Raw genomic sequence first — 12,843 nt, 5'->3', positions numbered from 1 at the left:
TGTCAAACACACACAACAAGTTATGTTCATGACACTACTGGATGCAATACAATTTAGCAATTTGACTCTTTTGGTCCAAGAGTATTGGTTTAACCTCTGACCTCTCACCTCTAGCATAGTGCTGTTCCACACCCGTGACCTCACAATGATCTTGGCAGAGGTAGACATATTGATCAAGGGACAGGTGAACGTCACACAGCGGGCCGTCCACTTTGAACATTCCTTCACAACACAGACAAGCTAAAAATTAGGACCAGGCACTCTATCCGCTCCATCATTTTCAGACTGAAGTGAAAGCTCACCAACGTTGTGTCTATAGCCTCTAATTGACCATACATCTGTCTAGATGTTATGTTATATTCAGTATCAGAATTAATAGATGATGGACTAATGGTTAATTATTCTAATCTCCTGTCCTCACCAGTAGATAGGTTTCTTTGCGACGTGTCAGCACAGTAATGGCTGCCTGCGGCTCGATGATATGAGGTTGATCATCCTCCAACCCTCGTTTGGGACGCTTGCTCCTGTTCTCGGACAACTGGGGAGAGAGAGAGACAGACAGGAGAGGAAGAGAGGGGGAATAAGAGAGAAAAAGTGATTCGAGGAAGGGACAAAAAGGAGAGGAGGTGGGGGGGCAGAACAACATTGCATCACATAATTACTGGTATGGAAATAAAGACAACCCCTGCATAACTTCCCAAAATATCATTGACCTTTTCAGTCTATCTTTGTGCAGACATAATTCCTATTTAGCCTATTTTAGACTTGTGAGTCACGCCCAAGTCTGGTTTCATTGGGTGTTTTGTTCCAAATAGTATTCCTTATTCCAAATATTGGTGATTAACTGTGGGTGTAAACATAGATTATGTTAGATAAATCAAATAAAACCATTGCAAGAGAAGTCACCAGATCAGTTGAGGGACCTTTATTTTGAAGAGGCCTCCGCTGCTGGAACATGTGTCCCTTCCCCCGCCCCCACTGACTGCTTTGTTCTCACTCTTGGTTGTTACAAGCAGTGAGGCAGTGTGTGATTCAGGGGAAAAAGCACTGTGAAGCACCACAGTCATTACTCACTGCACTGGGGGGAGTAATTGTTGTTGGCAACAACAAAGCATGTTTAAGTAAAAGGTTTGTGAATGTGAATTAACTTTGATATGTGAATGAACGTGAGCGACTATAAGCTTTCTCCTGGCTAATAGCTAGTTTGCTTTACATGTAGATTTGTTAGTTTAGTAATTTTTTGCTGTGTCAGACAGGCAGAGAAGGAGAGAGGACACAAATCAACAGGTAAGAGATTGAGAAGTGCCTCTCCAAGCCCATAGAGTTCATAGGCTGATGATCTGTCATAGTGTGAATCTGAATTATCATATATGATCTCTGATGAACTGATAGCGCCTTAAGTCTAGAGGGTTTATTGCATGTGTTAACTTCATGAAGAGGAAAGTACCCCTTTCCGTGGCGCACAGAATGGGGCGGGGGCGGCTGTTTTCATTCCACCACGCTCGACACAACGTAGCATGCATGGTGATACATGAGCAGCCAGCACGCCTTTTCCACAACATGTACAGTCATTGCACTCTACGGCGCATTCGGAAAGTAGACACCTTCTCTTTTTCAACATTTTGTTACATTACGGCCTTATTCTAAAATGGATTAAATAAATTAAAAATCCTCTGCAATCTACACACGATACCTCATAATGACAAAGCCAAATCAGGTTTTTAGAATTTTGGCAAATAAAAAATGTAAATACCTTATTTACATAAGTATTCAGACCCTTTGCTATGAGACTTGAAACTGAGTTCAGGTGCATCCTGTTTCCATTGATCATCAACTTGATTGGAGTCCACCTGTGGTAAATTCAATTGATTGGACATGATTTGGAAAGGCACATAACTGTCTACATAAGGTCCCACAGTTGACAGTCCATGTCAACGCAAAAACCAAGCCATAAGGTTGAAGGAATTGTCCGTAGAGCTCTGAGACAGGATTGTGTCGAGGCACAGATCTGGGGAAGGGTATAAAAAAATGTCTGCAGCTTTGAAGGTCTCCAAGAACACAGTGGCCCCCATCATTCTTAAATGGAAGAAGTTTATAACCACCAATACTCTTGGTAGAGAGTGGGAGACTGGGAGACTAGTCAGGATCGAGGGAAAGATGTATGGAGCAAAGTACAGAGAGATCCTTGATGAAAACCTGCTCCAGAGTGCTCAGGACCTCAGACTGAGGTGAAGGTTCACCTCCCAACGGGACAGCAACCCTAAGCACACAAGAATGTCTTTAAAACCTGTTTTCGCTTTGTCATTATGGGGTATTGTGTGCAGATTGATGAGGGGAAATAATTTGATCCCTTTTGGAATAAGGCTGTAACGTAGCAAAATGTGGAAAAAGTCAAGGGGTCTGAATACTTCCCGAATGCACTGTATGTTTGTACAACTTGGAAAGTGTCATCAAAAAGTCAGCCCGCTGTTCTATAACAATGATGTGTAGAAACCCTGGATTGCTGATGCTATGTATTGGCCATTGAGAGGCTTTGAAGCCTTTTTATTGTTATGTTTAGCTCACATAATGTAATGTAAAAGTGTGCATTAAGGTGTCTGTTATAAATTAAATGTGGCAAAAATGACTGTAGTCAATAAATGCATTTCTATTTATGGGTTAGCTGGCATCTCATGAAACCGGCGTGTGCGTTTCCTTGGGGCAGAAGTCAACATGTTGTTGTGATTCTAGATGGCCAAATTGCTTGCAAAAATGACAAGAAATTTCCATTTGGAATCGTAAGTGTCTCGTTTCACCTCATTTCATCTTGTTATTGATACCATGTCTTGTTTTGAGGTGTTTTGACTGATTTCATGTCAATGCTAAAATGGCAAAAAGAAATGCTAGCTATCTTGTCAGTTTATCCATAATCTTTGGTTCTAGTGCCCTGTTCAGCTAGAGGACCGACATAACATTGGGCAACATTCAGATAGAAATGTATTATCTATAACAAACATGCCTCTCTGATTCTAAAGAATCATGTCAGTTCAATTCATGGCATTTCTATCAACAACAAGCCCAACACAAACCCACTGAGCTATATAATCCCCTCTCTGCCGATCGCTTGTCTGTTTGGAAAGCCTCAGGATCCCGCCCACAGCCGACCTGCTCCGTGTGTCGCGCGAGGGGTTTCTCTGGAGGAGAGGCAGACTTGATGATACCCATGGACAGACAGTTTGAGAGAGAGAGGCTACAAACCAACAGGTACGACAGTGAGAAGTGCCTCTCCAAGCTCATAGTTCATAGACTGAATGATCATAAATGGTCTCGAGGGTGTATTGCATGTGTGAACTTAATGCAGGAGAGAGTCGGCCACGATGATATTTTATTTGTGATCATTGTGGAGTGGAGATTGATTCATTTCAGTTTGACCTTTTTATAATTAAAACAGTTTTGAACTGTGCGTGTTGATGGTTATTATTACAGTATAATAACTGTATTATAAGTTGAAAATTTGACATTATGTTTAAAACCATATATTATGCAGAGCAGCATTAGTAACAACCTGGCAGGGGCAGAGAAAGAGTAAAAAATGGTTGTTTAATTGAATATATCCACATTAACAGTCAGACTGGTATTCAGTACAGTATGAATAGCCATGGCCCAAAGACTGATTAGACTGTACCAGAGTAAGTGCCCCTCTGCAAGGCCCCTTAGCCTTGTAAATTTGCTCATTTGTATGTTAAGATTTGTCTGTGTCCTTTTCTCAAAAGTCACTACAAATTAGCACCTGTTTCTGTGGCCTCTATAGACTCTGGTAACTCATCGTGAGGTTGAGCAGATTGACGATGTCCCCTGGAGGGACACAGTGTGTCTCAGTTGTTCCTTTGGTGACGATCTCAGTCAGGTAGAGAAGCCACTTCCCATTGGTCACCTCGTGGGGCCACTCAAACTCCATGGCCAGGGTCCCCAGCGCACCCAGAGGCTCTCCCTCCACTGGCACCTGGTGGTAGAACGGTGGTATCACAGCCACCACAGGAAAAACACATGGCAACAGAACAGATATAGATATGACAATGTATAGACAGCATACGGGATTTCTCATTCTGTGTGACTACAAAGCATGTCTATTCTACATAAATAATTTATATCTAAATGTTATGTAATGTGATCCAGTTAATTTGGGTCTCTTCCCCCACAACATCACAAGAAAAAGCAGTGTAGCTAGGAAGAAACCTAGAGAGGAACCAGGCTCCGAGGGGTGGCCTGTCCTCTTCTGGAGATTAAAAGAGTACATGGCCATTTATGCCAGATCGTTCTTCAAGACGTTCAAACTTTCTTAGATGACCAGCAGGGTCTAGTAATAACCACAGTGGTTATAGAGTGTGCAACAGTTCAACACCTCAGGAGTAAATATCAGTTGGCATTATGACACTATTACATGTATGTACAGAACATAGTTGACAGAACAATTAAAGTCAATGGACCTGTCAATTGTCAGACTTCACCCAACCCTTTGTAACCCTCTGGTGGATGTACCTGGGAGTGCACGCCAGAGTATCTGAGAGTGGGGGAGATGGAGATGTTGAGCATGGCTTGGTGGTCAAACTGTAGAAGACATAGAGAAGAGATGCCAATGCTTCATTTTAAGGGGTCCTTATTACATTGTAATTACATGCAGTATGTATGTACACTGTAATAAGTATCGTAATTAAATTGTAATAATTCATAGTTATACTGTACTAACAACATGTAGCTGGTGGTAATTGCAGTCTGTAATTACAGAGGCGTAGCAACAAATGCATGTTGCCATGCTTGTTACAAATGTTAAAGTTTCTGATAGCATTCGAAAGCACCATACTTCAGCCTGCACAAACCAACTGATAAGTGTTGAAAGCCAACCACCTCATTCACACAACTCTGAAATAAAGGGCTCTGGAGTCTGATCCCCAGGCTCCTCAAGCTTTTGTTTCAAATTCATGGAAGTCATTACACAATTAAAGACATACAACATGAAAAACTACAAGTAATCTAGTAAAAACCATAGAAATCACAGGAGTATAACAAAGTCATTAAACAGCAAATTAAAAACATTGACAGGTCAAGAAATCAGCCTCAGAATCATTCATCAATGATGAACTTCTTCGAGTTTAAAAGTATTTTGTAAGGCATTCCAAGCCGATGGTGCAGAGTACATAAAAGCCCTTTTACCAAATTCAGTTTGGACATTTAGAACAGTTAGCAAGTTAGCAGGATAAAGCTCTGCGAACGAAGAGAGTACCCACCACATTTCTGAACAATAAAAATGCACAAATAAAAAGGTAGTAAACCCAAAATGGCTTTGTAAATACAAGTATACCAGTGACTGAGCCTACGAGTGACTAGAGACGGCCAGCCAACCCTGGTATACAAAGTGCAGTGGTGCGTAAGAGTTTTGCAGTTTAAAATAAATCTCAAAGTGCCATGGTAAAGGGGGTAAATTGATCTCAAACACTTAGTGGAAGCATTCAAATCCCCATAGTCTAGTAAAGGTATAAATGTAGCTGATTACAAGCCTCCTTCTTGCTTCAAAAGAAAAACAGGCCTTATTCATAAAAGCTTAAACTTTTTTGTAAGTTCTTGAATATGCAATTGAAAAGAGAGGCCGTCATCATTTAAAATTCCAAGATATTTATATGAGGTTACAGCCTCAATCTCCTTGCCCTGACAGGTAGTAATGGGTAAAAGGTCCAGAGGTCTATTTTTTTTCCTTAGAAAATACCATTAGTTTAGTTTTTGTCAGCATTGAGGATAAGCTTTAATTGACACAAGGTACGTTGAACAGTATAAAAAGCCATTTGCAAATCTGGAAAGCTTTTGTGAGAGATGAGGCACAACAATAAATAACAATATCATCAGCATAAAAGCGAAGTTGCGCATTTTGCATATTTTTGTCTAAATTATTTATATAAATACTGAATGAGATGAGACCAAGTACAGAACCCTGGGGCACACCATTACAGACAGACAATTTAACAGACATAAGCCCACCAAATTGAGTCCAAATTGAGTTCTATCAGACAGATAATTAGCAAACCATGCAACTGCATGAGCCGAAAGACCTACACTCGACAATCTTTACCTCAGTATAGCATGATCAACTGTATCAAAAACAATAGAGAGGTCAATAAAAAGTCAGACACAGTGCTGTTTTTCTGATCAAGGGATTCAGTGATATCCTTTAAAACCTCCATGGCTATTGTAATTGTGCTATGCTTCTTCCAGAAACCCGATTGGTACATTGATAAAATAGAGTTAGTATATAACAAATTATTTTAGCTATTCTCTAACAAGGGTTTCAAGTATTTTCCGCCAGGGGTGACAGCTTTGAGATAGGCCTATAATTATTTAAAAGAGTTGGATCTCCCCCTTTTAAAAGTGGTAGGACAAATGCTGATTTCCAGGTCCTTGGGATTTCATTATGTAACGGCGTTCTTCGTTTGTCGAAAGAAAGTCGGACCGAAATGCAGCGTGTTGGTTACTCATGTTCTTTAATGGAACAAATGACGATACACAAAATAACTTATAAATACAAAAAAAAAAAAACGGAACGTGAAGCCTATTACAGCCTATCTGGTGAACACTACACAGAGACAGGAACAATCACCCACGAAATACAAAGTGAAACCCTGGCTACCTAAATACGGTTCCCAATCAGAGACAACGAGAATCACCTGACTCTGATTGAGAACCGCCTCAGGCAGCCAAGCCTATACAACACCCCTACTCAGCCGCAATCCCAAATACTACAAAAAACCCCACTATGAAATACAACAACATAAACCCATGTCACACCCTGGCCTGACCAACTAATTAACGAAAACACAAAATACTAAGACCAAGGCGTGACAGAACCCCCCCCCCCTAAGGTGCGGACTCCCGGACGCACCTCAAACCCATAGGGAGGGTCCGGGTGGGCGTCTGTCCATGGTGGCGGTTCCGGCTCGGGACGTGGACCACACTCCATAAATGTCATAGTTCCTCCCCTTCGCGTCCTGGGATGATCCACCCTCGCCGCCGACCATGGCCGAATAGTCCTCACCCAGAACCCCACTGAACTGAGGAGCAGCTCGTGACTGAGGGGCAGCTCGGGACTGAGGCAGCTCGGGACTGAGGGGAAGCTCGGGACTGAGGGGCAGCTCGGGACTGAGGGGCAGCTCGGGACTGAGGGGCAGCTCGGGACTGAGGGGCAGCCCAGTACTGAGAGGAAGCCCAGTACTGAGAGAAAGCCCAGTACTGAGAGGAAGCCCAGTACTGAGATGAAGCCCAGCCAGACAGTTGAATCCGGCAGATCCTGGCTGACTGGCGGATCTGGAAGAGTCTGGCTGACTGGTAGATCTGGAAGAGTCTGGCTGACTGGCAGATCTGGAAGAGTCTGGCTGACTGGCAGATCTGGAAGAATCTGGCTGACTGGCAGATCTGGACGAGTCTGGCTGTCTGGCAGATCTGGAAGAGTCTGATTGACTGGCAGATCTGGAAGAGTCTGGCTGACTGGCAGATCTGGAAGAGTCTGATTGACTGGCAGATCTGGAAGAGTCTGGCTGTCTGGCAGATCTGGAAGAGTGATTGACTGGCAGATCTGGAAGAGTCTGGATAACTAGCAGATCTGGAAGAATCTGGCTGACTGGCAGATCTGGAAGAGTCTGGCTGACTGGTAGATCTGGAAGAGTCTGATTGACTGGCAGATCTGGAAGAGTCTGGCTGACTGGCAGATCTGGAAGAGTCTGGCTGACTGGCAGATCTGGAAGAGTCTGGCTGACTGGCAGATCTGGAAGAGTCTGGCTGTCTGGCAGATCTGGAAGAGTCTGGCTGACTGGCAGATCTGGAAGAGTCTGGCTGTCTGGCAGATCTGGAAGAGTCTGGCTGACTGGCAGATCTGGAAGAGTCTGGCTGACTGGCAGATCTGGAAGAGTCTGGCTGTCTGGCAGATCTGGAAGAGTCTGGCTGACTGGCAGATCTGGAAGAGTCTGGCTGACTGGCAGATCTGGAAGAGTCTGGCTGACTGGCAAATCTGGAAGAGTCTGGCTGACTGGCAGATCTGGAAGAGTCTGGCAGACTGACGGCTCTGACTGTTCCATGCAGACTAACAGTTTTGGCAGCTCCTTGCCGACTGGCAGCTCCTTGCAGACTGGCAGCTCCTTGCAGACTTGCTCTCACTGGTTCATCCACACGGGGTTTTATAGAGACAAAGGTTACTGAATCAAGCAAAATCAAATCATTGAAACAATTCAGCATTTCAGTTTTGTCATATGCAGCAACAGAGTCCTTCAATTCATTAACATGACTGGTACCTGACATACACTACAGTTCAAAGGTTTGGGGTCACTTAGAAATATCCTTGTTTTTGAAAGAAAAGCACATTTTTTGTCCACTAAAATAACATAAAATTGAGAAATACTGTTACGGTTTTCTTCTAACTCCTCCTCTGACGAAGAGGTGTAGCAAGGATCGGACCAAAATGCGGCGTGGTAATTTTCATACATGTTTAATGAACGAATAAACACAAAAAAACAACAAACGTAACGTAAAAACCTAAACAGCCTATCTTATTTTTTTAATAAAAAATAATTTATTACCTTCAATACCATTCATTCTTTACAACTCATAATTTTCATACATACTCCAATAATGGTATTTTAATTTAACTAAACAACAACCCCAAACAAAAACTCAGGGGAGCATCTTCCCTCCCGGTCACCATACAAACTACCTTTCCCTATCTCCCCGTCCCTAATCTATCCCCTTACAAATCTAAATAACACCCAGCCCTAAACCCCCCTTCCACCTCACCTGTGCAGCATGCTGCCCCCACTTCCTCTCCTCCCTCTTCATCCTCCCCCTCAAATCTCCTTCCACCCTCCTCATTATCCCTTCCACCCCCCAATCTTTCCCTGTCTTCACCATGTTCTGCCTGGCTTCCCACAGCCCCCGTTTAAAGAGACTCATGAGAAGCCAGAGCAGAAACCTGTCCCTATCCGTCCCTCTTGCTCTCCCTACACCTCTCTCTAACCTGGCCCACGTCAATACAAAATCCCCCCTTACCAAACCTAACAACACCCGTGCCCTAGCCCATACTACTCCGGCAAAGGCACAGTCCCAAAAGACATGGCGCACAGTCTCCTCCCTGCCACAAGAGGATCTTGGACAGGTAGGGGATTGCACCAAACTATACCGGTACATGATGGAACGTACCGGCAAGCACTTATGGAGGCTCAACCAATTCAGGTCCTTGAGCCTGTTGTCCAGACCCCGCGCCTGCACCCCCTCCCAGACCACTTCCGAGATGCCCACTACAGGCGCCGGACTCCCTGCCTTTCTGACCTCCTTGTACAGGTGCCTGTGATCTAAACCTACTCGGGCAACTTCAACCTCAGGGTGCGCACGCAGCCACTTGGCGGAGGTAACCGGCAGGAGGTAATCGGACGGGTGTATCACTGGATGAGCAAGCTCCGTTAACAAGAAAGAAACAAAAATTGCGTCCAGCTTGAGGGGGAAATGTGGTACCCCCCTACCTGGCGACCCACTCGCACCTGCCACTCCACATGAACTGAAACACAAGCCTCACTAGAGGCCTCCTCAGACAAGCCGGCAATGGGTAGATGTACGCCAAAAACAAAAGAGACGGTAACACATCCACCTTTAGGACCAGGACTTTGCCCATAAATGACAAATACCTAGCCTTCCACATTGCTAGCTTCCTCTGTACCACTGCGATACGCATGTTCCAGTGTAGCGTCGCTGAGCCGGAGGTCTCAAAATGGACCCCGAGAATCCTCAGGGCCCCCTCACAGAGAGATAGCCCCCCGGGCACATCCGTTCTACCGCGCCATCTTCCAAAAAACTTGACGGAAGACTTTGCATGGTTCAGAACCGCTCCCGACGCTCGGGTGAAATCCCCAAAGATGGCAAGGGACCTTGTCAGGCACGAGTCCTTGCATAGCAGCAAGGAAGTGTCGTCGGCGTACTGCGTCATCTTAACACGCAGCCCACCACTTCCAGGGATCAGCAAGCCTTCCACCCCTGTGTCTGCCCTAATGGCAGCCCCCAGAGGCTCCATGTACAGAACGAAGAGGAGAGCCGAGAGTGGGCACCCCTGCCTGACCCCAGACGAGAGGTCAAAAACGTCACCCAAGTGACTATTTACACTAACTCGGCACCCCGCTCCGACATATAATGTACGAATCCATCCTATGAACTTCTCCCCAAATCCTAATCGACCTAACACTCTGAATAAAAAGGATCTATTCACGCGATCAAAGGCTTTCGCCTGATCTAGCGCTGCTACCATTAAAGGCAATCCTCTATCTTCAACCCAAGCGATGGAGTCCCTGATTAACTGTAGGTTCCATCCAATAGAGCGGCCCTCTACCCCGCACGTCTGATCCTCATGGACGACGTAGTGAAGGGCTGTGCGCAACCGGTCTGCTAAAACCTTTGCAAGTAGCTTGTAATCTACACACAGCATGGTCAACGGCCGCCAGTTGCCAAGGTCTGTTACTTCCCCCTTCTTATATAAAAGTGACAGCACACCAACAGCCATTGATCCCCCCCGGCCTTCTCAAGGATGGCCTTCAAGACTTCGAGAACCACTGGTCCAAGTATACCCCTAAACTTGAGATAAAACTCAGCCGGCAGCCCATCCATCCCAGGCACCTTCCCTTTTCCCATCCTCCTAAGAGCACTCTCAACCTCTTCTAGTGAGATCACTTCTCTAATGTCCACCGGCAACCGCCTGGACAAGTGTTCTAAAAACACATTTCCCTGCTCTACATCTATTTCCCTTTCCTTAAATAAACCTTGGAAATGATCAGTTGTCACCCTGACCATATCCTCTGGTTCTCTAACTATACTACCATTTTCTTCCCTAACGCCATGCATTACCTTCCTACTTTGTCTGGCCCTAACCGACTTAAAGAACATAGCAGAACAAGTCCCATTGTGTTCTAGAAAGCCACTATGCGCACGCTCCAGGAAAACTTGAGCCTTCCGCTCCTGCAACTCCCTGAGCTGCGCCTTTAGGGTTGCGGATCTCTCCCAGTCAAACGACCCGCCGAGGTTGCCTGCCTCGTACTCTAGTTCAATTAACCTTTGGTTACGATCCACCTGCCTCCTCTCCTCCCTTTTTCTCCTCTTGCAATACCCTATTATAAAAGCCCTAATCCTCACCTTAACTAATTCCCACCACTCTAACACCCCCTCGCACATGGACCGGAGACCTTCAAGCCTCCAAAAGAAACAAAAAAACCCATCAACAAAAGCCTGCTCCTCCAGCACCTCCCGATCTAACTTCCAGTACCCCCTACCAAAGAGGCAGACTGGGGACCCCACCTGCAGGAGCACCCCGTCGTGATCCGAAAAGAAAACAGGCAACAGCCGCCCAGACAACTTACCCAAAGACCTGGGTACAAAAATATAGTCGAGCCTCCGCGCAACACCCCTGGAGTTGCGCCATGTAGGACCGGCCATTTTTGGAGTAGTGTGCAGGCCACCATCAACCAGACCATGGCAAGCCATTAGCCCAGTGATGGCGCCTGCACTGCTATCCCCCCTATTACTAAATCTGTATTAAAATCCCCCCTATCACTAATTTCCTATTTGTGACACACAGGGGCGCCAGACAGTCCACCATCTCCCTCCTGACTGCCACCACCTGTGGCCCACACACCACCACTAATCTAAATTTACAATCCCTTATCGTGACATCCACCCCTATAACCCTCCCCTGCATCACCACAAAAGAACCCTCCACTTTTACCTCCCTGTGCCCACACAAAATCCCTACCCCCGATGAGTGCACCCCCCCAATACCCCAAACCGACTCCCCCCTTGTCCCACTCCCTCTTAAACCTACTAACATCCCCTCCATCCCTCAGGTGAACCTCCTGTAAAAAACTAAAATCAAACCCCACACCCTCCAAATAACTAAAAACCGCCTCCTCTTAACAAAATCCCTTAAACCCCTTACATTTAAACTAACAGAAGTAAAATTAGACCCCATGAAATAAAAACATGTAATACACTCAAATACTAAACCCAGACACAAAAAACAAAAACAGGAGACTCACCCGATGCTCCCCTGCTCCATATCTACCTGTGAAAACACCATCGACATCCCCCCCTCTTCCTCCATCTCACCAACCCAGGATGCAGGAATAGTGTTTGGCTCCGGGGTGCCCTGCACCCTGGGTCTACCCCCACACTCCTCCCCCTCCCCAGTGCTGCAGCTGGTTTGGAAAAAAATAGGGGAGGCTGAGTCCCCAAACAAAAAACTCCCCACCTCCTCCTGTACCCAGTCCTGAGTCTTGTTAGGTTTGACCCCACCCACCAGAAGTTTAGGGTCTGGGGAAACCAGCAGCAACCCAGAGGTTTCTCCCACCCATCACTCTCTTGACCATCCCCTCCCTCTCATTGTCGGCCAATCGCACCCTCCTCTTCATTCTCTTCTTTGGTGATGGCGGCAGTGGAGAGATACCAGCCTCCCCCCGCCAGCTCCTCCACCATACCCCTCATCTCTTCCACCAGGGCACTTTCCCCCCACTCCACTTGCTCTTCCACCGTCTCCTTCTCCACCACCCCTCCCTTGCTTTCTTCTCTCTCATGCTACTCCACTCGCTTGCCTTCTTCCGCCGCTTTTCCTGGTTCTCCTACTCCCGTGCCTTCCGTTTCCTTCTCTCTTCCATCCGCCGCTTCTTGCTCCTCCTCCTTCCTCGCGGCCTTCCCCTCTGGACCTGTACTCTGGTCATGAGGCGTGCTTCCTTCCCCTCTTCTTCCCCCATCCCCGCCCCTGCTCCCCCACCAGCCGCAGATGCGTATGACCTCTGACGA

At 46.0% G+C, this 12,843-nt stretch overlaps 1 protein-coding gene across 1 annotated transcript in view; it reads right to left on the bottom strand.

The window, feature by feature from the left end:
- Positions 1-12,843, bottom strand: part of LOC135524951 (integrin alpha-3-like) — a 30,522-nt gene that overhangs the window by 2,317 nt on the left and 15,362 nt on the right. Inside the window, exons 2-6 of the mRNA XM_064952779.1 lie at positions 4,519-4,587; positions 3,793-3,982; positions 2,241-2,260; positions 422-538; positions 109-222 (exon numbers count right to left, since the gene is read on the bottom strand). Of these exons, the coding sequence (XP_064808851.1) occupies positions 109-222; positions 422-538; positions 2,241-2,260; positions 3,793-3,982; positions 4,519-4,587 (510 nt within the window). The remainder of the gene's footprint in view (positions 1-108; positions 223-421; positions 539-2,240; positions 2,261-3,792; positions 3,983-4,518; positions 4,588-12,843) is intronic.

The sequence above is a fragment of the Oncorhynchus masou genome, chromosome 31 (genome assembly GCF_036934945.1).
Source record: "Oncorhynchus masou masou isolate Uvic2021 chromosome 31, UVic_Omas_1.1, whole genome shotgun sequence".
In the NCBI taxonomy this organism is placed as follows: domain Eukaryota; kingdom Metazoa; phylum Chordata; class Actinopteri; order Salmoniformes; family Salmonidae; genus Oncorhynchus; species Oncorhynchus masou.
This window is presented reverse-complemented; position numbering and strand designations above follow the sequence as displayed.